At 28.7% G+C, this 16,835-nt stretch overlaps 1 protein-coding gene across 6 annotated transcripts in view; it reads right to left on the bottom strand.

The window, feature by feature from the left end:
- LOC107452167 (transcription factor CP2-like protein 1) overlaps positions 1–16,835 on the bottom strand; it is a 106,085-nt gene that overhangs the window by 26,058 nt on the left and 63,192 nt on the right. For all 6 annotated transcript variants that reach the window (XR_011638152.1, XR_011638153.1, XM_021147816.3 and 3 more), the window contains exons 12-14: positions 10,113–10,195; positions 8,086–8,152; positions 5,158–5,248 (exon numbers count right to left, since the gene is read on the bottom strand). Coding sequence is in view for 4 of the 6 variants with exons in the window: in XM_021147816.3 (XP_021003475.2) it covers positions 5,158–5,248; positions 8,086–8,152; positions 10,113–10,195 (241 nt within the window). In the remaining 2 variants the exon portion in view is untranslated. The remainder of the gene's footprint in view (positions 1–5,157; positions 5,249–8,085; positions 8,153–10,112; positions 10,196–16,835) is intronic.

The raw sequence follows: 16,835 nt of genomic DNA, 5'->3' as shown, positions 1-16,835 counted from the left end.
TGAGATAACATATTTTCTATAATATTTAAATTACCAGTAATAATATGTTTATGATGTTTATCAACAAAATCAAAATATTTATCCTCCTCACAGTGACATTCATAATCGGATATATTAATACTCCCTAAATTTTTGCTTATATCATTATAGTTAAATATGGTTCTACCAAGAGATTTGTTATATTTAAAACTTTTAATCATGTTAAAATCTTTTAATGGAAATAAAGCTATAAATTTTCAAAAATTTTGCGAAATTTGATCTTATTGAAAATAGGATTTTGAAAGTTAATGACAAAATATAAATTATCCAAACTTTTCTTTTTATTAGGCAAAATTTTGCTCATTTTGGCTTTTATAAGATCGAAACAAAGAATTTTGAAATGTAAATTAATGAAAGAAAAGTTAATAATTAGATCGTAGAACTTATATACGTCATAATTCTTAAGGGAGAAGACAAAATCTTTCATTGGTTTAATGCTAAATTGTTTATTAAAGTCTTTTTCCATATTAGAAAGAAATAATATATTTAATTTGTCAATATTAATAGCGATTCTATTACTTCTTGAAACCCGTTTACCTCGATTTGTACGCTTATCTTTTATATGAAAAAGTGAAAAAGTTGATGAGTTATTGTAGTTAATCTGTGTATGTTGGAAGGTATCGTTTAGCCCATACGGCAGAATTGTTTTGTATAGAAGCATGTAGTAATTTTCTTTCTGTAGTCTTAAATCTAAATCCTCTATAATATCTAAGATATTAATTTTGACTCTGTTAAATTTATGTACTCTAAAATGATTCAATTCCAGGTTATTGATAGTCTTATTACTGTTAATATCAGAACGGTGTTGAATTATTCGAATGTTAAATGAGTTACTAGTTTGTCCAACATATTTCATATTACAGAAACCACAGGTTAACATATAAATAACATTTTTAATTTTACAAAAAGATTTGGAGTTAACGTTTTAAAGACCAGTATGTTTTTTGTCAATATTAGGGCAAGTTTTGCATGTTTTATCATCACACGCTTTATAGGAAGGTAAAGTTTTGGGAATAGAATGCAATTCAAAAAATCGTTTGCTTTCGCTTTTGCTTTCAGAGTAGCAGGATGTCGATCCGAAGTTCCCCTCTGATATAGACTCTCCGTACCGGGTACAACATGAAGAATAATTTAAATATTGAACACATTTTTTACCAGGCGCTAAATTGTTATAATTGTTTAATTCCATAAAAAAGGCTCAAAGAGCAACATCCTAAACACACGTAACGTCCAAAAGACAGGAAATAGGAAAAAGGAAATTAAAACGAAAACAGAAGGAGAATGAAAGAAAGTTAATAGTAGATAATATTAAGCGCTAAAGCTGCATTAAATATGATCACTATAATAATAAATAAATAAATACAAGTAAACACAAAGAAAGTTAAGACTTTCTTATATATATATATATATAAGAAAGCAGAAAATAAAACATTCTAATTCTAACTTTAGATATGGATTTGCAAAGGCTTTATTTGTTTGCTTTTTCCAAAATACAAGCAACTCTATATAATATTAATTCAAGGAAACTCATAAAACTATTTGAGGCAAAATTAAAAGAAATAAAATTATTTTATCATATTTTTAATCACCATAATATTTAAAAAATTTCAAGCGCATAAAAAATGCAAAACCTCAAGTTTTGATAATTCAACATTATTTCACCTTCAGAAAACATTTCTCAGCTAATTTTTTTACTTCTAAATTTTTTACTTTTTTCTTGCAATAGTTGTCGGATAAATTCTGTAATATCATTTTCTCTAGCTCATTCAGACTGTAAAAATGTTTAAGTAAAAATTGTAAAAGTAAAAAATTGCTTTAAATACTTCACCCCCTCAAGATACAGGGATGAGATTGGCCAAAAGGCAAAAAAGCTGAATTTCCATGCGACTAAATTTTACGCATGTGCAATCGTTTAATAATAGATTTCAGACAATTAAAGATAATAAATAACAATGTGTGAACATAAAATTGCGTACTAATTTGGTTTATAAATGATTACATTGATACTTAACATTTAGTAAAAAGTAAAATTGCCAATTAAAAAAAATAAAGCTCGAAAATTATATTTTGCTTCAGACAATTATTACTTGAGAAACTGCCTGGTTTAGCAAATTAAAACTACTGAGAACATACATTAATATTCCATTTCTCTTAACAAATACTGTTACTTGACTTATAGCAAATATATGAGTAACATGACATTTTAAATTATTTTTAACAGAAAAGAAACTTTTACAATTGGAATCACTATGCTCATATTACAATCTAATCTAGCAAGAACTCTGTGAAACATATCAATAACTGCGAGGTAGAAATATAAAGTAACTCCTTAACATACAAAAATTGCTATTTTAGTTTGAAAAATTACACAATAATCAGCAACTGTTTAGATAATTATTTTTCATTTGATAAGAATTTTGCATTTTATAGCATAAATAACAGCAACATTATTTTTTAAATTTTGGTGCTGAGTTAATTAACTCTTTTTTCAAAAAATTTTTTTATTATTTTTTAAGTGATTGCTTTTGTTTGCTATATCTTTTATATTTGCTATATCCTTTTTTTTTGTTTTAATTCCAATTGCTGCAAATACTTCATGTTTCACAAAACAAGCAAAAAAATTCTTTAACAAGGTCAAATTGCTTGTAATGCAGCTTGCGAATAAAGTGAAGGGTGCTCCAGTTCAGAAAAGTTTTATATATTCTTGTAGTAATAGCAAAACTGACACAAACAGATTGGTGATTTATTTAGTCGTTAGCTCATCTTCAAACATCTTTTAACAAATCCTACTTTTTCTTCTTTGCAAGCACAGAATGTAAGTTTTGAACATATTCTTTTCCAGTTTCGCTGATGTTGTAAAGCCTACATATACTAATAATCGTCGATATAAAATCAGTCACCTTTATAGAAACTAATTCTAGAAAAAAAAAATTACTTCTTACAAGACTCGCGATAGTTGATCTTAAAATTGCATGAATACGAATTGCGATCGTGGGTGTTAAAATTGCGTGAATATGAATTTTGAAATCACGTCAATAAGAAATTCGATATTAGATGTTGAAAATGAGAAAATACAAACTGAGATACAGAATTTTTAAATCGCGTAAATACAAAACACGATTTATATTTTTTAAATTGCATAAATACAAATCACGATGCATAATTTTTAGATTGCGTGAATACGAATCCTAATGATTTATCTTTAAATCACGTATAAATACGAAAATCGATGTTTGGTATAGCCTCATGAGCAAATCACGACAAAGGATTTTAAACTCGTGTGAATATGAATCACTACATAGGTTTTTCAAAACGTGTAAAGACAAATCGCGATACCTCGTAAATAAGAATCGCAATGTACGATATTCAAATCGCGTGAATAAGAGTCGTAACGCACAAATTTCAAATCACGTAAATACGAAATGCTATGTTTGATATTAAAATCGCGTTAATAAGAATCGAGATATTAGCTGATTCTGGGCTTGGAACTTCTAAAAGTCTTGCTTGAAGTAGCGTCGTTTGAATTACGAAAATATGAGCTATCTGGCAGACGGGTAAAAATGCGGAAAATCTTATCTTCTGCACATAAAAGCGGAAAAAATAGTTAAAATAAGTAAAAATGCGAAAAGATTGGTAGCTATGTAGTTTGAAATTTCTGTTTATCTTTGAAAATGGTTGGTTGGTGTCGTGTCATAGACAGAAAATAATTTTAAATGTGATCAAAGGTCCTATATACAACATTTGCAATTTGAAGGCAATTTTCTTCATATAAATCTGCCAACGGATTGTCACTTATTAGCTGCAATTGTGCCAGTATAGCGGGACAGTTGAAAAAATGCATGGGGGTTAGTTCTAAGTCTGGGCAATTTTTGCAGAGGCAGTAAGTCCTTGTCCCATCACCATCTTTGAAAATTGGAAATAAATGTTTTTACTTTAGTTCAACTGCTGAATTTTCTGAAAAAGCGGAATATTTATAAAGAATAAAAGTGACACTTTTAAAGAATCAGAGTTTTCGATAAAAAGGCGGAAATTCGAGAGACAAAAGTGAATAAACAATATTTAAGCTTTCCTCTATGACCCCTATCCTTTAGTAAATTTTAAGGCTCACCTACAGAACTTAAACCAAAATTTTTAATACAATTTCCAGCTTTCTGCTAATTATTGCTGTGGAGACATTTTTTCTAAGTGTAATCAAAGTTTCATTTTTGTAATCTGTCTAATATATTTTTGGGGGTAAATTAAGAAATTGAATTCATTTCTTACTTGCTTTGTAAGTAAACTTTTTATTCCGTTGAAAAATTTTCAAAATTTTACAATTAATACATTTTACAAAAAAAAAAAACAAAACAAATTACCTAAATTTTACAAAAAAAATTTTATCTAAATTTTGTTTAAAAAATGATACAAATTTTAAATTTATAATCTCGAAAAAAATTTAAAAATCATCTAAACTTGTGAAAAATTAAAATTTTTGAATATTACACTATCTAAATTTCAAAAAATTTATAATTTAGAACATATAAGTCTCTCCATAACAAGGGGATCATAACTCTTTTTTTTTACCCTCCCAAATAGTTGTGCATGTAGAAAACGTGACTTCCACCAACAAACAGTCCATCCAGCACTAAGAAAAAACTCCAGTTTCTTATATGATAAATCTATCTAAATTTAAAGATTCAAAATTAGAAAGAAGAAAATTGACCCATCATACCACAGGTTTCTGATTACAGGGGTTGGAAAAATAAGTATGAAAAAAAAATGTTTTATTAAAAATTTAAACATTAGGAAACATAAAAAAGAAAATGTCAAAACCACCAGTGGGTTAAAGTAAGGTCATTAAAGTAGTAATAATTATTAGTATATTATATCAATAAAGAGAGTTTAGTTACAAAAAAAAATTATAAACTCAAACTATTTAATGCCACTCAAAAAGAAATTTAGATTTAAAAAATAAGTGACTCTTTCCTTACAACCAAATAAAATTAACAGACTAAAGTTTTGTTGCAAAAAAAGAAACACTACAGTAAAATACTCGCAAAAAGGCATACAAGTTTTGATGCTACACATAGATGCTACATATTTTTTAACTTAATATATGAGTTTTAACATGGTACATACCAGAGAAATTCTCAAAATCTTTCAAGTAATTAAGAAACATGTTATTTTGCAACCATAAGATGCACTCAGAAGCACTAGATTCATTAGTAATCTATGAGAACAATAGAAAATTAAAATAAATCACATTTTTCTGGACATTAATATTGTAAGGAAATATTTACAGTAAATAAGATTATTAAAAATAATATTTCACATTAGAGGTAGATATTATACTGAAATACTTTCTGTTACAAATAATTTTTATTATAACTTTTATTAGGTGTGAAGATACAACCAAAATAATCCAAAACACTTTTTCAACAAGCATCTTAGTGAAACTGAAATTTTTTGAACACTGATTTTTTCTGGTTTGGACAGATCTAATAATTGACCTAATTTGAATATAAAGTATTGATCCTTATTTATTTTAGTAAAAAATTTCATTAAAAAGAATTATATGCATCTCTTAGTTACAGGGTTTTTCCAGAAAGCAATATTATTGAATTTAGTGTCCAGTCAGTTTATGTGGTTTTTCTATAATTTCTGACCATTTGGACAGTAAGGACAAGCATTTTCTTGAAACTCCTTTTTATCTTTTGCGCAAGGTCTCATGCAGTGCATGAGAGATTGCTACAAAGTTTTGTGTAAAACTCAGCGAGTTTGCAGTTGAAACTTTGATTATTTGTCCGAACACCAAAGAATAAGAAAAAAAGTTATGCCTTGTGCCGCTACTGCAAATAATCAGTATGTTTGCAGTGACACAAGGTATTTTTTTAACGCTGTGAAGAGATGAAGGATAATTTGAAAGGTATCAATAATCATTGACAAAAATGTAATGTGTGTAGTTGAATTCCTGAACTCAGATTATCATTTGGATGGCAATGACATTAAACATTCCAAATAATCTTGACCCTACATAGCACACATTTATGAGCTTAATCTCAACAATGCACTCTTTTGTGACCTATTTTTTGGCCAATTCAAAAGTACCAATGCTGCCACATGTCCAAAGATGAGGAGGGATGTTAATTTTAGTTTTTGTACGCATTGGTATATCTTGATAACTTTTTAAGCTAATTTTAAATTTTTTCACACAATTATAATAATGTTTATTCAAACATAATTCCAGGCAAAAAATAATTTTTAATAATCATTTATTATTTTTCATTACTTTATTCAATAGTAGTCGGAAAAATTTTGAATTCTAAGGTAAAAATTTTTTTAGCAAATGTAATTTTATATGTCAAAAAAGAAAATTTGGGGGGAAATCGCTTGCATTGCTCCTGAGAAATTAAATTTTAAAAAAGTCGTGAGTTGTAAGGTATACGCTTTTTTTTCATCAATTTAAAAAATCAAATTTTATATGGTTCAATACAAAATTTTAAGAAAATTGGTAACATAGTTTCTGAGTAATCAAATTTGAAAAAAGTTGTATACTTAAAATTTGAGCTTAGGAAATATACGATTGATTTCGCTCAAATTTGTATTTTGCCATATAAAATTATTGTCTTTAAAGTGATGTAACAATATTATACCTTACAATTCAAAATTTTTTGAACAACTATTAAATAAAAAACAAAATTAAAAAAAAATAAATAATAAAATAATTATTGAAAATGATTTTATGCATGAAATTATCTTTTGATAAATGACTTTTACAATTTCATGCAAAAATTTTTCAATTCACTTTGAAAGTTTTGGAGATATAGCAAAAGGAGAAAAAAGTAAAAGTTAAGGGGGTCCTAACTTTGTGGTCAAACTAGTGGGATCATACTTCCCAGATTGCAGTTACTCCTTATATTTTGAGAGTAAAGAATACAAAACCATGGAAAAAAGGTATGTTACTTAGAGAAAGTACATTTTGTATCTGATTTTGTAATTTAAATATCATCTGCACAAATTAATTAGCACATTTGAGGTCAGCCCCATGAATAATATGAAATGTCATGCTCAATTTCAGCAGTCCCCCATGACTGAGAAGGCAGACATGGTTTACACAGGTTCAAAAGGAATTACTTAGTCATGTCATGAAACACGAAGCAAAAAATGAAGTAGTTTGTAAAATGCTAAGTTTATGCTGGAACAGTTAGCATGGTCTTCATCCATCCATGACTCTGTATCACAGACTGAAGTGCCTTTAATGGTGGGATTAATAACTATCCTGGGCACAGAAATTTTCCAAATTTATCTTTGCAGACAAATCCCAGTTCAGTGTACAGAATAATCATAACCACAATCATTTACACCAATTAATATCAGTATACTGGCCAATCATTTGCAGTGATTGTAGAGGTGCCTTTGGATACATATAGTGATCATCTCTGCTTTGCATTCCCAGCACTTTGAACACCAACCATTATATTTTCAACCTGTTAAGATCATTAGCCATGCCTCACCATCAAGGCCTCTCTAATGGTATATTTTTAGCAGGGCGATGCATGGCTGCATGCAAACCATTATGTCCTAAGATTCCTTGACGCAGAAAATATTTGATTGTTGACGTAGCTCAAATGTGCTTACATAATTTTAGATATATACTTTGAATAATTAAAAGCCCATAGTTAATAGTTGCTAAATGATTGTCTGCCACTACTATTGTTAATGAACTGTTGCATAGTCATGAAGCTGTTTTGTCTGAGATCCCCAGAAATGCTACACTATCTCTCCTTGACTCCAAGTGCAAGCCAATAAATAATCTTATATCTGCCAGGTGTGGCAACTTTGGGTGCTGATTTTTTCAGGATCCTAATTTCTGGTATGTTCACTTGCTTTTTCCATTATACAGTAAATGTTCAATAAATATCATTATTTTATTTGTATTCCTTTCTAGTTAAGCAGTTTTAACAGCTAGAAATGCATAACCATTTAAGGTTGAACAAATAGTATTTTGAGAAAAATTATTATTGATTAATAAAGGCAAAGAATAAAGTAAAATAAAAGTATACTTGCATTATGAGAAAAATTTTCAGGACTTCTTAGAGTTTCAGTAGTAGATGTAGCTTGAGAAACATCACAACTACCAAAAAAAATTAAAACAAATTATTTATTAAAATTTAAACAAGATGGGGAAAAAACTGCTTGAGGTCTAAATTTCTTAAATCTCAACCCCGAATTATCTCATTTAGTTTCACCAAAAAATAAGCACTTTATTTTAATTTTCCTTTCTAAGTTTCAATGAAAGGGTTTAAGAGTAAGAATTTTCAAACAATCAAGAATTTTATTTTTATATGATTCAATAGTATGCATGTTTGAGATTATTTTAAGTGCATTGTATAAAACCGGAGCCAGTTGAAGGTTGGGAAACCAGAGTGGTAATCATTGGTCTTAGGAAGATGAAAACAATTAACAAATGTTTTGCTCTCTTGGGCTCCTGATAGGAGGAAGAAATGAGAAAGAACTGGAATGACATGTCAAAGGCAAACAGATTTTAAGAAGGTACAATTAAATGAATTAAAGGAAAACATATCCCAAGTAACAGATTGTAAGAGCATGGGAAAGTAGGCTGAATACTTTATGAGCCCAATGGCGTGAATAACATAAAATAGGAGATCAAATTACTTGTTTGAAAATCATTTACTAAACTGCATTCCTATCATAACTCAAAAAGTAATTTTCATGCAATATAATACAGTTGATTAAATTATTTATCCAAAATTCGCTGCATAAAATGTATGCGTCTCCAAAAATGCATAGCCTGTTGTTTAATACATTTTAAATAGTAAGTGGGTATTTTACATAATGCATACATGAGGAAAAAACCAAGCCCCATGTAGCAAGAGGCTTTTTTTTAACTTCAGATGCAAAGTTTGCATTCTTGAATTATTTAACTTACAGCATAAATGTTAAAGTTTGTTTTTTTCCTGCTTATTTCAATTCACCTATTATTGTTTATCTTTTTTACGATTGATTCAAACGTCTTTGAATTCGTTATCTTGCAAAATAAATCATAAAAAATTTTCAGTCTTAAACACTCATTTTACTTCATAAATAACAATTCCATCATATATGAAACATTTGACAAAAATGTAAGATTTTGCAGTTATTACTGTCATTAATTTATAATGCATATTGCTGAGACAATAAAAGAAAACTTAATTATATCTATCATAATGTTTCTCAGTTTTTAAAAATATATTTATTTTATGTAGTAACAAATACAAAAATCACTGACAGATAGCTGTGTTTTAGGATTTAATTATTATATATTTAAATAAAATGTGTCCACCTTTATTCCAAAAAGAAATGTGTCTTTCAAACATATTAACAAAATCAATGCTTTAATTTTTCAATTATTTTAATGAATAGAAATTAATGATATTGTTTTTATTCAACATATAATGCATATTTGAAATATACTTGATTCTGAGTGAAAAGTAAGATTTTGACATTTTGATCACTGTTCATTTAATAAATCATTAGCAACAAGGCTAGTGATTTGATGTTTGAAAAAGAATTTTAAAAATATACATCATGAAGAGTTGTTAAAGAACACCATGTTTAATGTGAATATTTCTTAAAAATTCTTTTACTCCTTCATAGGCAACAAATATATGTATGCAAAAGACTAGCTGCATTCCATAAATTGCGACATATCAAAAACACTTGTGTCTATTATCAAGAGACATACTTTTTATAAAAACAACTTTAGAATTGCTTCTTATTTCTAGAGAGCTAACAGAGAAAAATTGGGCTCATTATTTCAATAGCATGATATTAAAACTGCTTCCATTGGTTTCCAAAAACACAATTTATATCAACCACCTTTATTATATGCACCTTATTGATAGTTTGAAAAAAAAGGAATCTTGACTAATAGTTCAAGTACTGAAAAAGAATAGAGATTTAAAACATTGGCTCAAAGATATATTTGATTTGTTACATAAGTAACTAAAAATAACTTTCTTTATGTATGTGTAAATACCAAGACAAATCAACCTCTGTAAAAGGAGTGTAATGAGAACATATAAAATGATTACCACTCTTTCTTGTCGGAAGGTGAATTCTGTAGTGATGTTCCACATGATGACACATTTAAGTGCATAACGTCAGACAATGCGAGCTGTTTTTAAGGGAAAAAATAATTAAATTTCGAAAATGATTGATTACAATTCCTTCGCTAGTATGTGCATTTAAAATACAAATTATATTTAAAGGCATAACTTAGTATTAAATAGTTTTAAGTATTGATGTTTGAAATATGAATTAAAATTCATTGAACTACTTGAATAGCAATTTTTTGAGCAGTGCTTAAAGCAAAAAAAAGTTTCTTTACCAATTTATATTTTAAATTACTTTTAAGCACAATTTAGCAACGATTACTCCTTTAGCAATAAGAATTTCTTTTCAACAACTCTAATATAATTTTGTACCGATTTTAGAGTAGGTTGGAGAAAATTTGGCAATATTTTTCAGAAAATGTTTATTCATCTAAGAAGTATTGGAATAATATCTCTACACTGTCTTCTTGCTGCAGAAGCTTTTTTTTAAAAATATTTTAGGAATTTAATAAATGTTTTCACTGATACATAGTTTCATCTCTTTTGACAAACTAATATAAATGCAACAGTGATCCTATCACTTTTATGGGGCATGGTTGTGTTTCAGGAATTAATTTTTTCTCTTAGCATGAAAGAATTAGTGTATAAATGTAAACCTATGAATAAATGTAAAATCAAATAACGGAACTCTTAGTATACAGAGATGACGCAAGAATTTTTGGCACCTTGGCCAAGATGGCAAAATAGCACCCTCTGAAAAGCCCTCTCTCCTTGCTTTCTTGGATTTTGTGCAAATAACTTTTCATTTTTTCGATGTTTTTTGTTCTTAAACTTTTAATGATAGAGTATAATTCGACATTGTTATACCATTACAGAATTTTTTTAAAAAGTCGCAAAGAAAACTCTTACTTGATTACTTACTAAATTGGGAGAGTACTGAATAATTCTTAAAACTGTTCTATAGATCTTCTCATAAGTTTAATGCAAAAAAATTATATGATTAGCAATACTATTGGGAGGGTAATTTAATATTGTATTTTTGCCTGTTTTTAGATCTTTTAAAACTTTTTTAAACTAAATTTTTTTAATTTGAATCATGCTTGAAAATTCCAAAGATATTAAAATTATATTTCCCCATTTGTTTTCAGTGTTACATGCTTTTGACAGTTGAACGTGAAAGAGATAAGAACCCACCTCCTTTTCCTTCAAGTATATCAATGAATTTGAAGAGGGCTCTTGAGATCAATTAAGAAAATAATTATATGATTATGAAACACTATCAACATCAAAATAATATAATAAGTTTAAATATTAGATTAATAATAAAAAAAACTAATTTTTGCTAAAAAAAAATTTTTAGACAATAAAAAATACAATTAAAATAAAAAAAATCCAAATTAAAATATTTTTCCTACAAGTTCACCCAATAACTGAGAACTAAGCAATATTAAATTCGAAATCTTAATTTTTAAGTCTCATAACTTAGTAATTTGCATCAAGGTAACAATTTTCAAATTAAACAGCTACTAAAATAAAATTATATTTTTAAAAAAAAATTTAACTGAATGCATAAAACTAAATGTTTTTATAATTTTTACTAGATTCAAAATTTTATTCTATTCTTCATATTTTTTTTTCTTTAGAAAAAATAGGATCAGTTTTGATTATTTTGACATCTTAAACAAAATTTTAACATCTTAAAATACATTTAAAAAAAAAGGAAAACTAGAAATGTATATGCAAATAAATTGTAAAATTTAGTTTTTAATCTATCAAGCTTAAAACGGACAACAACAAAAAAAAACACACACAAATCTAAAACTTTTTTTAACTATGTAGAATTTCATGAATTTCAAAATTAAGACCAAAAATATAAAATTATCGAAGACGGAATTATGAAAACTAAAGTACAGCATTGTTGAAAACTGAGTATTTTATATTAAATTAATGATTTTCAATTTGATTTTTATTTGTTACATAATTTTAAAAAAATAATAAAAATCAGGAAAAAAGTCCTATAGTCCTACATGATCAATTATAATCTTATAAAAATTTTATTAATTAATGCTTTTTGTCTAAAGAAAATACACTCTTGAGCCAAAACATTATGACCACCTCTTAATAACGAGTTGGCCCACCTTTAGCCCGCAACACAGCTGCAATCCGCCTTGGCATGGATGCCACAAATCCTTGGTAGATGGCCGAAGACAGATTTTACCAGATGTTTAAGCAACGGTCATGCAAATCCGAGATATTGCGACTTAGTGGTCTTTGAACTCTGAGCTGCCGTTCCATGACATCCCAAATGTGTTCTATCGGATTGAGATCCGGTGAGTTAGGCGGCCAGGACATTAACTTGAATTCAGCATCATGTTCCTGGAACCACTCCAACACTTGTTGGAAAATTCCATTTCCAGCTGGAAAAACAGAGACCATATAAGGGTGCAACTGGTCTGCAATGATGTTCAGATACCCTGTAGCATTCATGGTCTGCTCTACTACAATCACGGGTCCCAGAGGCGCCCAAGAGGACGTCCCCCACAGCATAATACCGCCACCACCGGCCTGTGTATGACCTACTGTACATTGAGGGAGCAACTGTTCGCCTGGAAGACGGCGTATCCTGACACGGCCATCAGCGTGATGAATGACAAACTGTGATTCATCTGACCAGGCACTCTCACTGATCCATGGACCAGTCGCAATGTTCCCGGGCCCAGCGCAGGCATAGTTGGCAATGACGCTTGGACAGCAAAGGCTCACGAGGAGGGCGTTTGCTGCGTAGCCCCATATCCAACACTGTCCGCTGAACAGTGTGCTCTGATACTATTCTACTTGACCCTGCATTGTATTGGGCTGTCAGCTGAGCCACTGTCTGGCTCCGATTTTACTTCACCAAGCGAGACAATCTCCGACGACCTTTTTCTTTGATAGCGTGTCGACTTCCAACACCATGTCGTCTACTGCTGGTTTAACCGTCATTCATCCACTTTGCATAAGTACTAACAATTGTAGATTGCAAACAACCCACGAGTCATGCAGTTTCAGAAATACTTGTTCCAAGCCTTCGAGCCATTACATATTCAATAATATTTAAAAAAAAAGATGTTTATAATTTATTAAGGTAAATAATTTTTTTTAAACGTTTAAGGCAATAATTTTAATTTTGAAATTTTTTTTAAGGCAATCGACCAGATTTTGGCAACTTCTGAGAATATTGCACTGGATCTAGGCCTATTTTGCCCATGCGTTTCACCGGCTCCTGCATACAGGGGTTGGACAAAATAATGGAAAAACTTCTATACTAACACATTTTTTGATCTTCCTCAAAAAATACTTAGAAAATTAGTTTATAAATTTAGAAGTGTTTGGGATATGCGATCTCTCATACTTCTCAATGAAGTTAAAAGCTTTTAGAAATTTGAGGGAACGACAATAAATTACAAACAGAAAAATAGTGTTTTTGAATACCCTATGCCAAAAAATGTAGCAATAAATTTGTAACTTAAAATAATTAATTTGGTTATTATAAGCAATAAATGCACAAAATTTCATAAACCTAGATTAAATATTTATGGAGATATGGGCATTTTTATAAAAACTAATTTTTTTGTTTTACGTTTCTTTGCAATCATTCTAAAAATATTCAATAAATACAAAATTTTTAGAACAATTTAAATTAATTAAAATAATCCACAAATTTCATTTTGTGCTATTAAACAAGATTTATTAAAAATGACACTGGCATTGTTGGGGATCATCCCCATAAAGGCATCTTTTTTTTTCTCCTTTATTCTTTCCTTAAACAATCATGGTGTATAAACAATATTTTTACGATATTATCATTTCTTATTCAATTTTGTCTTATGATACAAAATAATATTTGTTGAAAACCCCTTATCAGTTTGAGTTTCTTTTAAAAAGTACAAAAATAAACTTGAACCTTTTTAAATTTTTAAGATATTCAAATCCGACTTTTCTTATTAGTTGCCACATATGTTTCTCTACAAAATTAAGAAAAGTTTTTGGAGAAATATGAAAAAGTGTATGCTGTATTAGGTAAAGTGATGAATGATGGAATTTATATTTTATGCATAAAATTCAATGAAAAACCCCCGAACTATCTTAAAATTAGTTGATATCACATTTTACAAGCAATACCAAAAACAGTATTCAATCGCGTTATGAGCCCAACTTCCAGTCTTATATCTAACAATTCAAAAAGATTTCAGCAAAAATGGTACAAAATTAACTGAGAAGTATTTTTATACCACAGGCTATAATGATAATAAAACACACTTTTGTGTGTTTTATTATCTAGTCAAATTAAAATTAAATGATTTAAAGATATTATTAATATTCTCTCAAAGCAGTTACAGTTTCTGGAAGAGTGAAGAAACCATGATTTGGGCTTGGGTTGAATTTCATGCACTTACTGCTTGATCGGATTGCACTTTTTTTTAATATCTTACTGATTTAGAATCTACTCAACCCTGGCAGAAAGATTGACACATAGTTTGTCAATTGAAGAGTAAGTTGCAGATATTAGGTGACTTCTATCATAAGCTTCTCTGATTTAAATTATAATAGTGTATGTGCAGATGCATTATTATTACCTTTGGGATATCACAAAGAATAAATCGCAAACTGTTGCAAACTCATCAGCATGGTTTCAGTGAAACAATAAAAAATAAATAAAAGAACAATTATAAAAACCACAACATAAGTCCCGAGAAGACAAAATAAGTTTTTGCTATTTTGTATCAGATTTTCAGATCAATTTGCTTCAGCCAAATGTCTTTCGAATTGCAAGTGTTTACTCTCTAGCAATACTCATTTTAAGGATCAATTATTTTAGGCGACTTTGAGCAGTTAAACTAGGAGCATTTAATTATCTATAATTCTTGTGAATGTTTCAATTTTTCTAAAGGTTCATTAGTACCTAACCAAGATTTACGGTATAAAATTTTAAGCATGATATATGATCTGGGAAGCAGAATTTACAGAGTGAATCGGCAGCACATTCAGAGACACACAACACAGTCAGAGAAAGAGATTTTTATTGCAAAAATTCAGCTTAATCTAACATGCATGAAATAAATTTGCAAACATAAGTCCTTATACACAAAAATTTAATGCTGTTAAATTTTAATTTTATACAACGATACTAAAAAATGGAATAAATTCCTATACATTTAAGCCTGTACTCAAATAACAGTAAAAATACACTAACATGTATTAAAACCTTGGACAAGGCAGGATATTATAAGATCAACTACATTTTTAAAAAAAAAACCAACTTAATCTTAAATCTTATGAATAAAAAGAACTGATTTATTGAGTAGAAATGTATTGTGAATGGTTGAAAGGAAGAAAAAAAAACTCAAAATGTAGTGGAATCAGAAATGTATAACTTTCAAAAGAAGAAAGCAGCAATCTGCTTCATGAAATGAGTGTCTGCCATTAGTAATAATTGTATGCTTAGATTAATATACAATCTTCTTTTATATTTTTTATAAAAGTAGACGATTAGAAAAGTAGACGATTAATGAAAGCAGATGTGATTCCACATCAAGAAAAACTTGTAAATGATACCGCACTTCTAAAGAATTGGAATTTATTCAATAGAAAAATATTGCGTCATTAATCGATGTCAAATAGATAAATATAAGAGACGATTAAAATACTTTTGCTCGCAATAAATAATCGTAATAATAATGTATTGTCCGAAATTATAAAACAATTTGTCAGAATAAATCAAGAATAATGAAAATTGACTAACTAAAGAGGATTTAAAAAAAAACTAACATGTCCATACATTGAGGCAAAAGTTTCAAGTTCCTTAACTCAGACATCCAATTGACAACACTCAAAAACGATTAAGAATAATAGAAGAATCTTGAAGAAGCACATAATGAGGGCTGGTTCGGAAGAAAAAAATTGATTTTTTAAATCCCCTATTGCGTGAGCGCAAATTACGAAATTATGAAAAATGGAATAGGGAAATCCAACAATTTGATCGAGTGTTGAATTCTCTGAGAATGACAATTCCCGGTATTGGGGAAAAATTGCATTTTCACTGCATTTTTTTAAAATCTGGTTTTCCCAGACAATTCCTGGGACTTACTNAATTTATTTTTATAAAATAAGTTACTAGTACACTTTGTCCATCAAAAATGAAATCTCCTCCATGCACAATTAATATAGTTCGGTAAATATGCAATAAAAAATGCATATGCGAAATCCCTAAAAGGCAGCTGCTGGGAAAGGTAACCATTCCATTTTCTAACGTTAACTATCAGTTGTTTTCAACTGGGGTTTGGCAAAGTTCTCACCGTATACTCCGTGGACATCATAAAGAAGGTAAGATAAAATTATTTTACTTTTGATAGATGAATTTCAGATTGAAAAAATAGTATACTCAATAAAGAGAACTGCCCCATTTTTGTAACTTTAAAATTAAAAATCAGTAAAATTCAAGAACTAGTTTTTGTCTCCTTCGTGGACATAACAAGTCCACGAAGGAGAAGACACAGTCAATGGAAGAGACAATGTGTTAGATAACCATAATAGAATTTTAATAATTAAAAAACTATTTTCTTTTAATTGATATTTTTTAAAATGGAACAAATGTGTTAATTTGTTTGTATTTTTAAAGAAAATCAATTAAGTTTAACTTTTTCTTATCGGAGAAGTAAATAT

Source organism: Parasteatoda tepidariorum, chromosome X1 (genome assembly GCF_043381705.1).
Source record: "Parasteatoda tepidariorum isolate YZ-2023 chromosome X1, CAS_Ptep_4.0, whole genome shotgun sequence".
Taxonomy (NCBI): Eukaryota; Metazoa; Arthropoda; class Arachnida; order Araneae; family Theridiidae; genus Parasteatoda; species Parasteatoda tepidariorum.
This window is presented reverse-complemented; position numbering and strand designations above follow the sequence as displayed.